Source organism: Panthera uncia, chromosome E3 (genome assembly GCF_023721935.1).
Source record: "Panthera uncia isolate 11264 chromosome E3, Puncia_PCG_1.0, whole genome shotgun sequence".
NCBI classification, from domain to species: domain Eukaryota; kingdom Metazoa; phylum Chordata; class Mammalia; order Carnivora; family Felidae; genus Panthera; species Panthera uncia.
This window is the reverse complement of record NC_064815.1, coordinates 2032844-2050796: the sequence shown is the minus strand read 5'-3', so window position 1 is coordinate 2050796 and position 17953 is coordinate 2032844. Positions and strand designations below refer to the sequence as shown.

The 17953-nt window shown below is 54.5% G+C and overlaps 1 protein-coding gene and 1 long non-coding RNA gene across 3 annotated transcripts in view; one reads left to right on the top strand and one right to left on the bottom strand.

Moving 5' to 3' along the window:
- Positions 1-3559: 3559 nt before the first annotated feature.
- PMM2 (phosphomannomutase 2) overlaps positions 3560-17953 on the bottom strand; it is a 29582-nt gene continuing 15188 nt past the window's right edge. Inside the window, exons 5-8 of the mRNA XM_049638210.1 lie at positions 15658-15757; positions 15476-15551; positions 14230-14345; positions 3560-4099 (exon numbers count right to left, since the gene is read on the bottom strand). Coding sequence (XP_049494167.1) covers positions 3998-4099; positions 14230-14345; positions 15476-15551; positions 15658-15757 — 394 coding nt within the window. The 3' untranslated portion in view covers positions 3560-3997. The remainder of the gene's footprint in view (positions 4100-14229; positions 14346-15475; positions 15552-15657; positions 15758-17953) is intronic.
- On the top strand, positions 5123-16474 carry LOC125927863 (uncharacterized). Of its 2 annotated transcripts, none has more exons than XR_007459477.1 (3): positions 5123-6509; positions 6833-9638; positions 16071-16474. It is a non-coding gene; the product is annotated as an uncharacterized LOC125927863 (long non-coding RNA). The 2 variants fall into 2 exon arrangements; XR_007459478.1 differs by adding an exon at positions 10165-10458 and having other exon boundaries at positions 5123-9638.

The window sequence follows — 17953 nt, the reverse complement described above, 5'->3', positions numbered from 1 at the left end:
TGTTTGTTTGTTTTCTTCTCTAATAACCAAGGCTTTTACCCAGGGCCAACCCTGTTTGCACTTGGCTGCCGACATTTCGAACCCTTGTAGATATTTTCCATACACAAGTCCTGAGGATTTTCTTTGCGGTGGCTTGCTTTGGCTCTAAGGGTGATGTAAAAATAGAAATAGCTGGGTGGGTGATAATGTTTTGAAATGTGTGGCTTCTGTGTACTCACAGGTCCGTTTTGTCAGTTGCAGGGAAGTGAACCCTGTAAAGCTGGCTTGGAAGCAGACGGCAATGTTGCAAAGGAGGGAGGGCGGCCAATGGGTTGTGGAACAGGCGAGGCCGAGTGCCTCGGTCTGTGGATGGATTTGTCTTTAAGCGTAGGAATGGCTTCCTTGGCAAGATAGAACTCTTTTGCTCATGACCGGTGGGAGCTGTCTGAAAATTGGCAAATAGCTTTTGGCTGTGTGCATGCGAACAGCCCGCTGCGGTCAGCGGTGGATCTGCCATTTCCTGGCCTGTCGTGCCCCTCGAAGGGTCCTCGGTCTGCTGCCTCTGCCTTCTGCTGGGTCCAGGGTGGCCCTTGCCCTCCAGCCTGTTTCCAGCAGGCCCCCTGGAGACACCACACTTCCTGAACCACTTCTGCCAAGAACCTTCCGGCTCCTAGAGGTCGAGAGCCTGCGTCTAAACCCCACCCCCGGGGGTGTCCCTGGTCTTGGCCTCGCCTTGGCGGTCGGGGCTCTTGGCGGATGCGTTCTCGTTCTTGATCGGACACAGAGTCTCCATTTACAAGAAGCTCTGGGAGGAGCCTGGTGCTGGTGCCGGTGACGAGCTGGGGTGGCGTCCGGGATTCCTTCCCTCTCTCCTCCCGCCCGCCACCTCTGTCTCAATAAAGTGTGTTCTGTGCAAGGCTGGGTGTTGTCCGTGAGGGTGGAGGCCGGTTTCTTGAAGCCAGCAGGTAAGGGCGTCTTCCCAAACGAGGCTGACCCCCCTGCTCCACCATCTGGCTTTTGTGGCTGCTGAATAAGAGAGTGGGATCATCCCCTTTTCTGTAATCATCACATTCTCCAGCGTAGGGCGGCTTAGCAGCAGAGGGTGGCTTTGCGTGAGCAAAATGCCACTGACTGCGTCAGCTGTGGCTAAATGTTGATGCATTTGGATGTCTCCCGCGTGAGCAGGAGCAGGGAGAGGCAGGGCCGGCGGACAGAGGTTAGTCGGGAAGCAGGAGGTGCGAAAGCCTGTGGTCTCCTTGTCCGGGAGCGCAGCGGGGAGATGCAGGGCCACGGGCGGAGGCTGGGCCGTTCTGGGTTGGACTTTGGGTCAGGCTGGGACGGTCTTGCCGGCCAGCGTCTCCAAAGGGCGGGTAGATCATTTTTATTAGTGCAGAAGTGGATGTTTTTACTGTGGTACTGATTTTCAAAGTGTACTGGGGAAACGTCCAGTCAGCCCCTTGAACCTGGGTAGGGAGAAGTTGAAGTAGGCATTTATTCACAACAAGGAGACGTGTCCCAGCGCCGCACTCGACATCGGACGGGGGTGCTGAGCCTGGAGAGGGTCCCCCAGTCCAGCTCCGAGTGAAGGGTTGAGCGGTGGTGGGAGGGAGCCCGGGGCCTGGCTGGGGGGGCAAGTGGCCCGACGGGCCAAGGACAAGAGCGGTTAAGCAGGAGGAAGCAGCGGTTGGAGAGGAAGTGATTCAGGGCCTCCGCCGCTTTGCCCGAATCTGCAAGATGGGCCCAGCTCTGTCGTCCAGGGGCCGCCCGCCCGCTGGCTGGAGAGACCTCGCAGGGCGTCCTGCGGACCCCGAGACCCGCGTTCCCTCCCTCGGGATGGAGAGCTGGCGCCTCCCTCCAGGCGAGGACGGCCTTCCTGGGGGTTCTCCCTCCAGTAGCCCCGGGTGTGCCCTCCTCGCGGCCGCTGAGTCCAGGGCCAACCTCTGCCTCCCTCCTGCTCAACACTCAGCTGTGATGTGGGTTTGTTGTGATGGTGTCCGTCCTGCCTGCTGAGGGACCCCCCTCCCCACCCTGCCCGGCCCCGGGGGGAGGGGGAGGGGGACTAACAGTGCCTGCCCTGCAGGGTTCCTGGGGGCTAGTTCAGTTAGTAGTAGCTCGGCTGCAGGTACTTTAAGTCCCCCACAGAGGTAGGGCTGCACCCCACCTGACAGACGAGCAGACGAGCTGGGGTGAACCGGTCCTGAGTCCCCCGGCTGGTCTGCGGCACAGCCAGGGATTGAGTCCCGGCAGCGACGTGCACACGTTGTTCTGCCTTATGTGTCCCCGTTGCATTGGGAGGGCAGGAGGCAGTGCAGAGGGAAGGCCTGGGAGGTGAAGGGCCCAGCCTGCTGGCCTCAGGGCACCCCGGCAGGACTCTCCAGTTAAAAAGGTTAGGACAAGTTTGAGTGAGACTCCATTGTCTCTCTTTGCTGTAGCAAGTTAAGGGACCTTCCAGGGAATCGTGGGTCCTTACCCCTGGGCAGGAAAGCTCATGCCGGCAGGCCTGGATGCGCGAAGCCCTGCCCCTGCAGAAACACCGGGAACCAGAGTGTCACAAACGGTGGCTTTTGGATCTGCACGGGCTGGGCTTTCTTTCCTGAATCCGAGAGGATACCACAGCTAAGCGTTCACTTCGCCATTCGTGTGACAAAGGAAGAAAAAGTCATCAGAATGAGAAATAGGAAACAATAAAATCACTTTAATTTTGCTTCTTTTCATTGTGAAAGGTCATTACAATATCATTTGCAAAATTCAACAAAAGGTGCCACAGGGTAGCTGTGTCCTGGGAACCACTGTGCCACGTCACCCTGTGTGGTCATGCGGGCAGACTGCCCCCAACCGGACAGTGCGGAGACAGGCCTCGGGGGTCCCCAGCAGGCTTGGACGGAAGCCGCTTTGGTGGAGATGAAAGCACCTGGCGGGGGTGGGGGTGGAGGTGGTGGTGTGTGTGTGCAGACGCCCGGTCAGGTCTGCGGGCCCCGTGCAGAGGCTGTGCCGTGGACTGAGGGTTTGTGGGTCCTGACACGTCCAGGTTCTAAAAGGTGACATGTGAACCGTTTCCCTGGAAGGGCCTGTTCCGCTGGGCCCTGGGGCTGCCTTCCACTTGAAGTCCAAAGCAGGGGTGAGGGTCAGGGCCCAACCACCGGGCTGTTCCCACCCCTCAGGTCACTGTGTGGGGGAGGCCGGAGCGGGCATGCAGGTTCATGAGATCTGCAGAGAAGCAGGCCGCTCGCGTTCCGGGAACCCTCCAGGCTCTTCTGTGATCCCTGAGAAAGTCGAGGTAAGGCCCCTGGGGAGCCTGCCGGGCACAGCAGGGAGAAGTAGGATGCCCGGGGCTGGTCTCTCTCAGCCCAGCCCGGGGCCTGCACGTGGGGGCAGGACCGCCTGTCCCTTCCCGTCCCCCTCGCACTGGAAAAGTCAGAGAAGCCATGGGCTCCCCCGAGTGTGGTGAATCCGGGCTCCCCTGCGCCCCAGGCCAGCTGAGGTATGAGGCCATTGGGGTCAGCGGTCACTTAGCGGCCACCATGGAGCCCTTGGTTCAACACCCCCCCTTCCCCTGCCACCCCTCCACCCCCAGGTGACCCTCAGGCAGGAGCTTTACTTCCGGGAGGTGATTTTCAACTTCAGTCCCGGGGTGGGACGGCTGTAAACATCCTGTCCTTTCCCACCACCAAATCCCCCTTGCGGTACTGACACCGGGGGTCCAGACATTAACGCCTGGTACGTTTTGCACAAGACCATCGAGAGGGAGGGGCCGGGCACATTCGTTCTTTGTATCATCCTAGGATGATGGGGAAGTGTCCCCAGAAAACCGTAAGTACCATGATCGCATGGATGGAGGGTCTGAGTCTCGGGGTTGGGGGCGAAATCTGGTTGGAGGTGTTCCTTCAGGCCGTTCGTGACAAGTCTGGCTCCTTCCGGCAACGCCAGGGCCGGGGGTACCCGAGGCCGGACCGTGTGGGGAGCCTGGCATGTGAGGGAGGCCTGTTGGCAGGACCCCTGCCCTCTCGGAGGAGGGGCGCTAGGAGAACAGCTCTTCACAGATCCTGCGGGTGTCCTCGGGCGCTGTCACCGTGTAGCCCATGGTCCTCGGGTCAGTGAAGATCTCGTGGTCGTTCCCGCCCTGCAAAGACAGGAAGGCAGATGTGGGCACCGCCAGGCGTGGGCTGCGGGAGAAACAAGGGACGGGCCTCCTTCACGGCAGTCCCTGGTTCCCGGGACAGGAACAGCATGAGCACCGTCACTGCTGAGAAGGGGTTCGTCACCTCCTCTTTTTTTTTTTTTTTTTTAATTTTTTTTCAACGTTTATTGATTTTTGGGACAGAGAGAGACAGAGCATGAACGGGGGAGGGACAGAGAGAGAGGGAGACACAGAATCGGAAACAGGCTCCAGGCTCTGAGCCATCAGCCCAGAGCCTGACGCGGGGCTCGAACTCACGGACCATGAGACCGTGACCTGGCTGAAGTCGGACACTTAACCGACTGCGCCACCCAGGCGCCCCACGTCACCTCCTCTTGAACTCCAGTCTAGCTTGGAACGTGTAATTATGCCTTTGAAAGGAATCGCGATGCTCCGGGGCAGATGTGAGGCTTATTTTTCTGTAAAGCAAGCACGGGTGACAGCACGCCGTCTGCCGTCCTTTGCCCGGACCGTGCCTGAGCTGTCCTCGCAGGTCACAAGGACACACAGCCCACAGCGGTGCTGCCTTTAGAACTTGGGACCACGTGGACACGCCCGTCTCCGAGCCTGCAGCAGCCACAGGTGACAACTGAGCACTGGGCGGCACGTGGCCGGGGCGACGGGGGAACTCGGTTCATGTGACTTCGATCCGTTTAAACTTCAACGGTGCCTGTGGCTGGAGCGAGAGCCAGGCCCGGGTGCAGATCCCGGCTGCACTGCTGACTGGGGGTGCCGTGGGGCCTGGCCCTGCCACCCGCCCCCCCCCCCCCACCGTCTGCTGGAATGGTGGGGAGTGGGGGCGGTCACCAGGTCAGCAGCTGCCTGGGGCTCCTGCGGCCCTAGGCGTCCACGTGTTGCTTCGCCTGGGGCGCCACTAGGAGCTGAGGGCAAGGCTAGGGGGCCCCGTGCTGTGGGTCGCCCCCTCCCCCACTACACCGCGCCCCCCCCCCCCCCCGTAGTCCAGCCGCTCCCACCCTCCCTGAGCTGCAGGAAAGCCCCTGCTTTTGTTCTCCTGCAAGTTCCTCCATTTTCCTCATGACATTGGACAGTCTACAAAACCTAGGAAAATCACTTAGTTTATAATCTGATGAAAACAAGTGGAGAGAAAAAAGGGCTTTTTCTCATAAAGACTGTACAGGAGAATCTGACCTCCCTTTAAAGGACTGACGGACACCGAGGTCACCCCTGCGCTCGTTTCCCCCAGGCTGCAGGAGGGGCTACTGCCGGGGCCCAAAGTGCGCCAGGCAGAAGCGTCACGTGAGGAGGCCCTGGGGCCACGTTAGGGACTGTCCTTGCCCAGTGCTGACGGGGGGACCTGCCGGGGTCTTGCGCCCGCCTTGCCAACCCGGGTGCCGTCAAGGGGTCCGGATCGCTCAGATGGCTGACCTCACAGCAGCATGGGCTGCTCCAGCAAGTCCACGCGAGACCGGTTGGTGGAATCCTTAGCATTAAAGTCAGTCCCGTTCTCCTCAGGACCAGCACGGTAGGTAAAGACCCGCGTGAAGAAGCTGACACAGTACAGATTCGGGCGCCATCCAGAAAAACCAACTATCTACCTGGGACACGCTTGCTCTCTTGTCGCTCACTCACGTGAGAGGAGTCCCTGTTCACACTTGAGCCCAACAAGCCTGGGGAGCACCTACGCCCGTCGCCTTCGCAGCTGGGGCTGGGAGGGGACAGGAGACGGAGCCCGTAGGGCAGAGAAGAGAGGGGAAGGGAACCTGGGTGACGAGGGAGGCCCCCGTGAGCACCAGCCTGAAGGAAGGGAGGGGACGAGCCATGTCTGGGAAGGCGGCTCCGTGGCCTGTGGCCCACCCAGGGGGTGGAGGTGAGGACTCGGGATTTTCTGTGAAGCCACCCGGAAAGCGGCAACCTGGGGACACGATCGGGTCACCTTCCAGATTCTCCTGCCAGAGCACGGATGGGAGAGGAGGGCGCAGAAGAGGAAGCACAGCAGGCGGGAGGCCACACAGCCAGGGTTCGCGGGCGGACGCCACTGCCTGGGGGAGCGGCCGCTGGAGCCCGGAGGGTTTGCTGCTGCCACGTCGGTCCCTCCTCAGAGACCACATCCACGCGGGGCAGTACGTGCACTTGACAGATGGCTAATTTGGTGACTCTCCAGGGGCCCTGCCGGTGGGGGAGGGAGACGTCTGTGGAGTGGAAGGACGGGCCCTGCTGCTGCGTAAGTAGCCCGATGGGACCAGGTCCAGAGTCACAACACCACGGGAGCGCGCCGGCCCTCCCCGCCACCTCGGCTCAGCGAAGCCGGCAGGAGCGTCCACGTGCCAACACCAAGCTCCGGACTTCAATGCCTCTCCTGCAGGGGACCTGGCGGCCTCTTCTGTGACTCGAGGTATGAGGGGGTGGGGGGGTCCTCCCTGGGGGCAGCACAGAGCTTGCAAACCCGTCAGAGGGAGGTCAGGAGAAGCAGAAGTGGAACACTGAGCTAGTGTGCTAGAATTGCTACAATTCTTCTAGGGTCAGGCTCAGGGCCCCTGGGTGGCTCAGTGGGTTTAGAGACCAACTTCAGCTCAGGTCACGATCTCATGATTCGTGAGTTCGAGCCCCACGTCTGGCTCTGCAGTGACAGTGTGGAGCCGCTTGGGATTCTCTCTCTGCTCCTCCCCCATGGACACGTTCTTCTCAAAGTAAACAGAAAAACTTAAATCGAAACAGGCTCCAGAGGAGTGGAAACCCCAAGCGGGGATCCGTACTGGCACTACAGGCCTTCCTGCTGAGGAGGCCCAGCCTCTCCCGGGGCTCCAGGACCAGACCAGTTTCTGAAAGAAGACAAAGGAACAAAGCAGGAAGGGATGAAAAGACAGTGTCACCTGACAGCCCGAAAGAGAGGCCACAGCTGAGTGCAAACAGCCCATTAGTACTTAAATCCCTCCAGGGCCAAGGTTGGAGGATGATACAGAAAAGCAGAAGGCAGTGCCTGCCCCGTTCCGTCCAAGTCTGGTCTCCAAGCCACCCAGCCCCATTTCTGCACACGCCGTGGACCGTCATGGTGAACCCCGATTATCCTGACGTTGCAGCTGAAGAAGGGAACGGATCAAGAACGTCCAAGGCGGTGGGCCCAACTCTGTAGGAAGCGGGGCAGGGCCAGCTGGACCTCCCCGGGGTCTCTGCTGTGAAGGCCCATCGGTGGTGGCGACAGACCAGACCCTGCTGCACATCAGTTTAACAAGCACGGATCAGATTTCTAGGTCCCATGGGTACAGAGGCCAGCGCGACAAAGGCTCTGCTCTAAGAGACCTGGGGCAGCAGCGCTCCCTGGCTGGGGTGACCGTTGCTGCGGGAGCTTCATCAATACCTCCAGGGCCACTGGGCCACAGCACGGGAAGCCAGACGGATGCGAGTGCATGCTACCTGACCGCTATGAGGCTGCTTTCTCATGGGGTAATGATTAGAGGGGATAGAAACAGTCACAGCGGTCAGATCTATTTGAAAAAACATGTGCCCTTAGATAACTGTACTCATGTTTCCTACAAGAGTTAACAGTTATGCTTAAAAGGAGGAAAAAAAAAAAGCCTGGCCCCGTGGTCACGATGTTTTGAAAACAGGAGATTCCCATGTACTTCCAGGTTGTGATCCGGCGGGGTAGAATCTGGTGACTAACCACAGCCTGGGGTGTAGGGGAAAGTGGGCTCGCTGTCCTGCCCATGCCCCCAGGGTGACCCTCAGGGTCTTCGGGTCCACCCCCTCACCCACAAAATGGGGCTGAGACTTGTGTGACAGGGCTGGGCACAAAAGGGCATGCGGGAGACTCGGCCTTTGCAGACATCAGTGACTGTATCGGGGGACACACTTGAGGGGCCTGGAACCTTGTCCCCCTCAACAGAAGAGCCAGTGCAGGGGCTGCTGCTCCTTCAGGGCTCATCCAACCAGGGGCTGTGTCCCCAGGGGCAACAGGACCACAGATTCTGGTGTCCAGAAGGCAGGCAGGTGAGCAGGGACCCCAACAAATGCTTGCAGTTGTGGTGCCCCTGCCCAATGTCCTGCTTCCTGTCTTCCCATAGGAAAGCTGGTGCCACCTCTGTATCTGTGTAGAGAACCCATAACCCGGTCCCCCTTCCTTCATCAGACTTCAGGGAGCAGCGGTTTTCCTGGGGCCCCTCTGGGCGCGAGGGACTCCCCTCCCCATGCTAACCCACGCCTGCCTGAGACCTGGGTCTCAGATCTCACACTGAAACGCTGAAAACATGCCGAGATGCCCGGCATGGTGAGGACGCCCAGGCCACGGCCAAAGTCCACTGTCATTGGCAATCCCGTCTGAAGCCGGACCGGGAACTCGAGGTTCGCTGGTTCACAGGCGTCGCCCACCCTGCAGGCCCCCATCTCTTTGAGCAACCTCATGCCAGGTGAGCGCTTGGTTGGCTGCCTCCCCTGCTGGGAGAGACACAGTCGGGCTACCTGTCCTGTGCCGGCCCTGGGGTAGCCACCCTCCCCTCGAGGACCTCCCTTTCCTCTCACTGCGTCAGAGGAACCGCATCCCATGGGGCTGATGGGCACGGTGGCTCATGGACACCCAGAGACGTGTGTGGTCACTGTGCGGGCAGCAGGGGCCAAATTTGGGCCTTTTGGGTTTCAAAGCCCCGCTGCCTCGTCCCACTGCACTGCTGGGGCTTCTTTTAAGCTTAGAGGCACATTTTCCTTTTTAACGTCTGTGGAAAATGGAGTGTTGCACGTTTTAATAGCATTTTGGAGGCAATGTGGGAGGGTGACGAGAGGCTTTTGGAAGCCACTAGGCTGCTGACCCTGTGCCCGTCCCTGCCAGACTGCCCAGGGACTGGAGGAGATAACATCCAAGTGCCCGGCTCAGCGTCTGACACTGAGAAAGTGCTTTAGAAAGTAAAGATTTGTTTTTTTCCTTTTCTCAGTTTGGTGTTTTAAAGCTTTATTTTTCAACAGCCCATTCACGTAGTTCAAAATTTAAAACCAGCTCACTCTCACAGTGGTAAGATCTCTCTCATCCCTGTTCCCACCCCTCAGGAGGTCTGTAATCTGCGTTTTTGGGTGTCTTTTGACATTCCCTTTATATACTCACAAGCAAGTGTGGAGACATTATTACCCCCTTGAGACAAAACTGTCAGGTTACTTGCACTGTTTTACACTTTACTGGGCTCAGTTGAGAAAAAATCCCAGCGATGGGTCTACATCCGCTATTTCCACAGCTGTAGGGCGTTCTGCTGTGTGGACGGACCACCGTGTACTTGTGGTCAGTCCCCTCCTGCAGGTGGGCAGGCTTCTTCCCCATCCTGCCGCTGTGTGTCTGCCCTTCCCACGTACAGGAGCCGACAGACGACTCCATCACCTGCATGGATCTGCCCAGCTATAAAGTCGTCAAGTTTTTCGTGCTCCAGCTGTCCCGAAGCCAGGAAGTGATAAGCCAGCAAGAGCTGTCTCCCTGGGAGTTCGGGAAGGCTGGGCGGGGCTCAGCAGCACAGCCCCCTGAGGAAGCCTCACAGAGGGCTGTGGGGTAGGTCTCTCTGGGCCCCGGCCATCCCATTCCCTGCAGCAGACCATGGCACACCAGGCTGCACTCGCAGCTGAGTTTTAACAGACCCTGGTTTTTGGGGCTGATGGGCAGGAGGGAGGGCTCCCCAGGACTGTCAAGATTTGGACAAGCAAAGGCCGACGTCGCATTTCCTCCCCTGCTCTCTGGGGTTGCTCCAAGCAGGGCAGGTGGCGAGGGGGGCTTCGTGTGACACCAGATCCCATCAGATGGCGGTGGCTGCTAGGCAGGCCTCTGAGCCTGTGGGGCTTGGCTGGTGAATAGCACCTGACCCCAGAGCTGTCCGTGAAAAGCCGTTTCCCTAGAAGCCAGCAAAAACACTTGCCTGGATGCAGAGAAAGAAAGCAGCTTTCCAAATGTCTGTCACGAGACACAGAATAGGAGAAGAAATTGAGAGCTAGTATTTGGATTGTTCTGTGCCTAAAGTTCCAAGAGCTGATGTGCTGTGTTGAAAGGTTTAGATGGCCGAACTGCTAATGCCCAAATCCAGGGAATCACTGACTGCGTCAGAGGGCAGACAATGGAGCAAGAACGTCCCCACGGCGTTGGCTACGTCGGCCCCCACGGCCCCAGTGTGTGTGCTGAGGAAAGGGCAAATGAACTATGTCTCCCTGGTAGAAGGTCACACAGCCCCTGAAAACTCCACTTCAAGGAACATTCATGGACGCGGGGAAATAAAATATGCACCGAGAACAAAAGCAGAAAATTGAACCATGAGCATGCAGACTCCAGCTGTGGGATCATGTTCTTGCAAAGAGGAAAGATGGGTCAGCTGTGGTCACAGGTGACTTAGATTTTCTTCTTTCCTCAGACTTTTTCTTCATTTTAAAAAAACTTTTTTTTTTAAATGTTTTTTATTTTTTATTTTTGAGAGAGAGATACAGAATCAAAGCAGGCTCTGAGCTGTCAGCACAGAGCCTGACATGGGGCTCGAGCTCACAGACTGCGACCTGAGCCAAAGTTGGAAGCTCAACTGAGCCACCCAAACACCCCTAATTATTATTATTTTTTTAATGTTCATTCACTTTTGAGAGAGAGAGAGAACGTGAGTGTGGGAGGGGAGAAAGAGAGAGGGAGACACAGAATCTGAAGCAGGTTCCAGCCTCTGAGCTGTCAGCACAGAGCCCAACACAGGGTTCAAATAGACAAACCGCGAGTTCATGACCTGTGCCGAAGTCAGACAGTTAATGGACTGAGCCACCCAGGCACCCACCCTATCTATCTACCTACCTACCTACCTTTCCTTCTTCCTTCCTTCCTCTGTCTCTTCCTTTTCTTTCTTCTTTTTCTAGTTTATTCATTTATTTTGGGAGAGAGAAACAGCACGTGCACAAGGAGGGGAGGGGCACAGAGAGGGAGAAAGAGAATCCCAAACAGGTTCCTTGCTGTCAGCGAGAAGCCCTATGAGGGGCTTGATCCCACAAACTGTGAGATCACATCCCGAGCCTAAATCAAGGGTCAGACTCAACCCACTGAGCTTCCCAGGTGTTCCCTCACACTTTTTCTAATGCTCTACGATAACGGTATATTAATTAACAAGTGAGGGCACAAAAACAGATGCTCAGATCAATGGAACAGAATAGAGAACCCAGAAATGGACCCACAAACGTATGGCCAACTAATCTTTGGCAAAGCTGGGAAGAATATCCAACAGAATAAAGACAGTCTCTTCAGCAAGTGGTGCTGGGAAAACTGGACAGCAACATGCAGAAGAATGAACCTGGACCACTTTCTTACACCAGACACAAAAATAAACTCAAAATGGATGAAAGACCTAAATGTAAGACAGGAAGTCATCAAAATCCTTGAGGAGAAAGCAGGCAACAACCTCTTTGACCTTGGCCGCAGCAACTTCTTACCCAACACATCTCCAGAGGCAAGGGAAACAAAAGCAAAAATGAACTGTTGGAACTTCATCAAAATAAAAAGCTTCTGCACAGCAAAGGAAACAATCGGCAAAACTAAAAGGCAACCAACGGAATGGGGGAAGATATTTTGCAAATGACATATCAGATAAAGGGTTGGTATCCAAAATCTATAGGGAAGTTATCAAAGTCAACACCCAAAAAACAAATAATCCAGTGAAGAAATGGGCAAAAGACGTGAATAGACATTTCTCCAAAGAAGACATCCAGATGGCCAACTGACACATGAAAAAATACTCCACATCACTCATCACCCGGGAAATACAAATCAAAAACCACAATGAGATCACCTTACACCTGTCAGAATGGCTCACATTAACAACTCAGGCAACAACAGATGTTGGCGAGGATGCGGAGAAAGAGGATCTCTTTTGCATTGTTGGTGGGAATGCAAGCTGGTGCAGCCGCTCTGGAAAACAGCATGGAGGTTCCTGAAAACATTAAAAACAGAACTACCCTATGACCCAGCAAGTGTGCTACTAGGTATTTATCCAAGGGATACAGGTGTGCTGTTTCAAAGGGGCACGTGCACCCCCATGTTTATAGCAGCACTTTCAACAATAGCCAAAATATGGGAAGAGCCCGAATGTCCATCGATGGATGAATGGATAAAGAAGATGTGGGGTGTGTGTGTGTGTGTGTGTGTGTGTATAAAATGGGAGTATTACTCGGCAATCAAAAAGAATGAAATCTTGCCATTTGCCACTATGTGGATGGAACGGGGGGGGGGTATTATGCTAAGCGAAATTAGTCAGAGACAGACAAATATATGACTTCACTCATATGAAGAATTTAAGATACAAAAGAGATGAGCATAAAAGGAAGGAAGCAAAAATCATGTAACAGGGAAGGGGACAAAACATAAGAGCCTCTTAAATAAAGAGAACAAACAGTTGCTGGAGGGGCTGTGGGAGGGGGGATGGGCTAAATGGGTAAAGGGCACTAAGGAATCTACTCCTGAAATCACTTTTGAACTCTATGATAACTTGGGTGTAAATGTAAAAAAGAATCGAGGGGGGGAAAATACCTCTGTAAATAGTATCCACCTTTAAAAAGTAGATGAGATTAAAAACCAAGCAAGCACAACTGAGGTGTGGTAGCACAGCAGCTCAACGGAACAGAAAATGAAGGGTTCCCCGAAGAAAGCACGCTCCCGGTTATCTCAAGACCTGGGTTCCATTCAGCAAAGTCCCGATGCCTCGGATGGCCACTCCCACAGCACAAGCATCACTGCTAATGAGAACCTGTCCGAACGGGTCTCTTCCTGGGGTGCACGGAGTGGCACCGAGCTGCACAGCTGCAGAGGCCCCCGGCCCCCCCTCAGATCCTACGTGCAGTTTCGCGAGCCTACTTTTTCCGAACACGTCGAAGTCAGAGACTTTTTTCCAAAGCTTACGTCCAAAGCACGTCACCAAAAGAAGTCATGAGCCACGCCTCTCTGTCCCTAAGAACCGGGCTAGAGGGCACAGCTGCCGACAAGCAGCGCCATGTGGTTTGGGACCAGGACAGCGTCTTGCACAACCTGCACCCTGACGGAGGGGCAGCTCGTTGGACCGGAAAGCCCACAGGCCTAAACAGCAGGAGGTTTGTTCTGGTGCCACTGGCTTGGTCGTTAGCTGTGTGACACTCTGAGTCCCACTTTTATCATTTAGAAAGATGGACGCGAGACCGTGCTGCTCAGAAGCACACTGGAAAACTGTATGTGGGGGTCTTGCTGAAAAGGCAGGAGGTCCATCCCAGAAAAACCTCAGCAGAGCAGTGAGTGTTCTGGACCTGGGACCACAGGGATAAAACCTCCACATATGCAGCATCTGTGAGGCACTGGCTGGGTGCAGGATGGCCACAGAGCCCGAAACAGGACCTCTGGTATCAGGCAAGGGGACTCCCATAACCGGGCGGCACAGGGACGCAGACGGGCACAGAGCAGGACAGGGGTTGAAAGGGAGGTGTCCATAGAGGGGCCTGGGGCTGGGGAGTGAACGGCCGGTGCTGAGCCTTCTCTTGGGGCCTCTACACCTCTCTGACCTCCTCGAGGCCCACCTGTCCTGCCGCCACTGTGGCTCTGGGGAAACCCTCCTCCGTGCTGCTCCTGCTGGTGGTGGCCTTTGACTGCTCTCGGTCCTGATTTAGATTCAGTCCGGACCCGGGATTTCCCATAGCCCCGGGTGGCTCCCCAAAACCTCTGTGATGCCCAGCTCTAAACCATCCCTGGCGCTATTTCTTGAATTTCAGACGCATGAGAGTCCCTGTCTTCCTACCATTTAGGATTCCTGCCCCCAACTCATAACGCATGTCCCTGGCAGGAAAATGCAGTGGAAAAATGACAAAGCCCAGGGCTTTGAAATGCACAAAGGATTGGACAGTGGCTCTGGGGCAGGTGTTCTGGAAGGCATGTGAAACGAGCAGTACTGAACTCAAAACCACTCAATTTCTGCCTCCATTGAGGCGTCCCGTGTCCGAGCACAAAGGGGAGGGCGGTTAATCACACCCCTCACGTAGGACAGAAGTCGTCACCGAGTGTGAGCTGGATCAGCGTGGAAGGCGGAGGAGAGAAAGAAGCCTGTTTGTGCATGTCCCCTTTTGCAGCCCAAACCGGACAGTCGAACTCCAAAAAACACTTCGGTACTTACCGGCATGGTTTTGTCTCCGAAGAAATAGATGGTCTTATAGCCGTCTTTTTCCACATGTCCCAGGCAGTACCTCTTGTCCCATCCATCAGGAAAGACGTCAATGCTGATCTGGCCTCCTGTAGGGCCAGAAACACAAAAGCTAAAGGTAGAAAGGAGGCTAAGGGCCCGGCCCTGAAAAGAACGTGTTGTTTACTCAGCAGCAACTGGACGGCCAAGGTTGATTTTTACTACCCTTGTTTGCTACTTAGGGACAGGTTCTAGATCATGCGACATGTTGTTTTCCCAACATGCTTTCACCTAAAATCTACAAGCGAGACAAACTGCCAGCTCAGAACAAGGCACGCATCTGTGTTCAAGTGCTTCACCAAGCGTGTGGGTCTGAGTGAAGCAAGCTGGCGAAAGAACCGGTAACAGCTTAATTCAGCTTTTAACTCGAGCTTTTAAACAGGTTTTAACAGGCGCTCGCTCTCGGTGGACAGTGCCCAGAAGCAGACGGCGTGTAGATCATCTTGCAGGAGAAAGGAAAAGCACGTGGACGGGGATTGCAGGCAGTGTTGAGGGCAATGAAAGCCCCGTCAGACCTTCGTCAGGGAGACGAACAGCTCACACCTCAAGGATATTTAAAAAACCTACCCCTTCATCTATCAGACATAATCCCTTCGCACTTCCAGTTTTCCAAAAGCTGTACCCCTACAAGAGGTGGTAAAATGAGGGGGCTTTAAGTAATGACTCACGAGTGCCAGCAAATCGTTTCCTTAGAGCCTCTGACGGGCGCATCCTACCAAAACCCAAGGCCAAGACACCAGCGCCACAGGCAGAACTCTATCAGACACCAGAAACGCTCGCACGCCAGTTTGCCCGTGTAGATAAAACCTGTGTGAGCTCAGACAAGTCCCGTTTCCTTCCAGGTCCTGGGTTTCTTGATTTGTAAAACCAACCCTACTGATTGCCAAGGTTCCCTGATACTCAAATATTACTATATTCTAGAATCTACCCAGCCTCGCTCTATTTCGGGCCAAGGGGAGGGTCCGGCAAGGTGAGAATTCATAATCAAACCCAGCAGCCTGGGCAAGCCGCCGTGAGGGCTGATCACACAGGAGCCGTTTTCTCCTTGTCGAAGGACCGCTCCCGAAATCCTCCCACCTGCCTTCAAACTGGGCACAGTCTTATTTTAAGAGCACGCTGGCCCACGGCAATCCCACAGGAAACATTACCCGCTCCTGAAGCCCGTCCGCATGCATGATACCTATAGAGAACGTGATGCCTTTTCCTGCAAACTCCTTCCGCAGATCTGCTACGAACTTCTGTCTTATGTTTTCTTTCTGAGAAAAACGGAGATACCGATTATCGTAGTGCAGTTTAGAAGGCACCCTTTAGCCGCTGGCCACGTGGCTGCACATCAGTCCAGGCGGGGTCAGGGGGACTCACCTTATCGAGTTCGTGAAACTCCATGCGTTCTTCTTGGCTGCAGCTTCTTCCAATGGGGGACACGTTTAACATCCCATTTCGGAACTCAATGAAAGTGCCTCTAGAGAAGACAGAGCCAGACATACGTTATACTTGGGCAATGTTATAGATGGAAGAACGGGTGAGGAATTCCAGAAGGCAGAGGCTGGTGTGATCAACATTTCACAGGCTGTGCTTAGCCACATGGCAGGGCCACCAAGCCCTGAGGTGTGGCCAATCCCAGCTGAGATTAGATTTCAAAGATGGAGAATGTCACCATCGTTGGAAATATTTTATCCTGAGTATATGTTAAAATGACTATGTTCTAGATATACTGAGTTAAGTAAAACATGATTAAAATTAATTTCACTTGTTCCTTTGTTTTTTTTTTAAAGTGGCTACAGAAAACTTAAAATTGCACGTGACTCATGTGATTTCTGTTGGACAGTGAATTTCACCGTTAATAAAGAGCTATGAAAATGATTACCATCTCTCAAGTCCCCCAAGGAGTCTGGAAATTCATGTATCAGATACCTTTGCTACCGACCCGTTGAACCCACTGATCTGACCAAGCAAACCTATGGGAAAAGGCTCTGAGAACTGCCCAGTGAGCCTCAGTGATCGCTAAGGAAACACGGGTCACCCGTGGCCAACTGCTATTAAATGATTGTTTAGTAACTTTAGTTACTTTGAATAAAGATGTTTAAAAAACCCCATTTTCCCCCCACCATGTTTCCAATTTCCATCTCAAGATAGTTTCTTAGAAAATCAAATACCCATGAGCTTTTATATTCTTAGGATGGAATTTAAGTGTTCTGTGACAAACTGTGCACTCTGAAATGACTTCCAGTTCTAAACACTGACGCCTGTGAACCTCTGACACCTTTTCCCCGGACCCTTTCCATTTTCTGTGCACAGCCCTGATCTTGAGAAACCAGCCACCTGTAAATCTCGGGGACACATGCCCAGTGTTGAGCAGAGGGCTGTTTCAAGGCCAGCGCTGCCTCCTGAGACCCTATGTGACTCAGGGTGCCTCTCAGAGCCTCACAAAGGGGCTGAGGCAGTCCTTGTGGGTACCTCTAAGGGGTCCCGAGAAAATCAGATGGCCAGGTTTTGCAAGCTGGGAAGCAATGAATACTCATCGCATAAAGTCAATGTGGCAAAATCTCATCACTGCATCCCTTCCCTGGCTGTGCTCAAACTGCACAGGAGGCAAATGACATAACCACACACATGCATCTAAGATGCTTCCTCCAGCAGCCCCCCCGCCCCTCCCCCGCCATACATCCTGGAGCTGGTACAGACCAGACTTGTGCCTGTATCTGCTACGTGTACCCTGGTAATCGTTCCCAGGGGTGACCCTAGAGCTGTGGGTCCTAAACGTCAAAGAGCTCAATGAGTTGTCCCCAACTCAAGGACACAGTATCCCTCTCATTCCCACGGAAGGGAGGCTGATGCATTTGAGAAAGGCTTCTGTCCTCAAAAGGCAGGATTACGGCACATTTTCTGGTGTTCGATTCCTCCCCGAAGATCTGGACTCCTGTACAGTCTTACTGCACCCACGTGACCCACATGGGGCATACAGCAGCGCTGATGGGAGGGGTGGGCAAATGCTGATCAACGTGGTCTCAGGCCTGCTCCCCAATCGAGGGGGCACCTCCTGCGTCAGTGGAATGACAGCTGTGCACGTGGGTCTCCCTCACTGGGATGACAACCCCTCTGAGGACAGGATTATGCCTTATCCTTTCCTCTTTTTTAAGCCTCTCTTAATGCTTAACCCAAAGGAAAGCCTGAGTTGACCTGGGATACGTTATATTTCCACTTTCTACTATGGAGAATTGCCATGATACATAAAAGCATACAGAACAGGAAAACGAAGTCCCATGTGCCATTACTCAGCTGTGGCCAGGACTACCCTGGGCCCAGCCTGTCTCGTCCGTAGCCCCTTCTGGGAGATGTGAAAAGGGAAGGCCCTTGCCCCGAGTGGAGGTGCTGGGCAGGGGCACTGGCTTCATGGATTCTGGTGGTTTTGAGCAGTTCCCAAAGCACATGCCCTGAAATTCAGCTGCCGTTTAAAAAACGTTTCTCCCCCTCATCATCAAGGTGTTACGTATTAAGGGCAGAAAACTGAAAAGAAAATGAACGTATTTCTAAGAAAACACCCATTACATCACCAAGAAACAGCCACTGTTAGCCTATGGGTTCATTTTCTGCCAGTGTTTTAACTGCGGGCATGTAACATTACTGTTGGTATTATTTAAAAATGGGAATGGAGGTG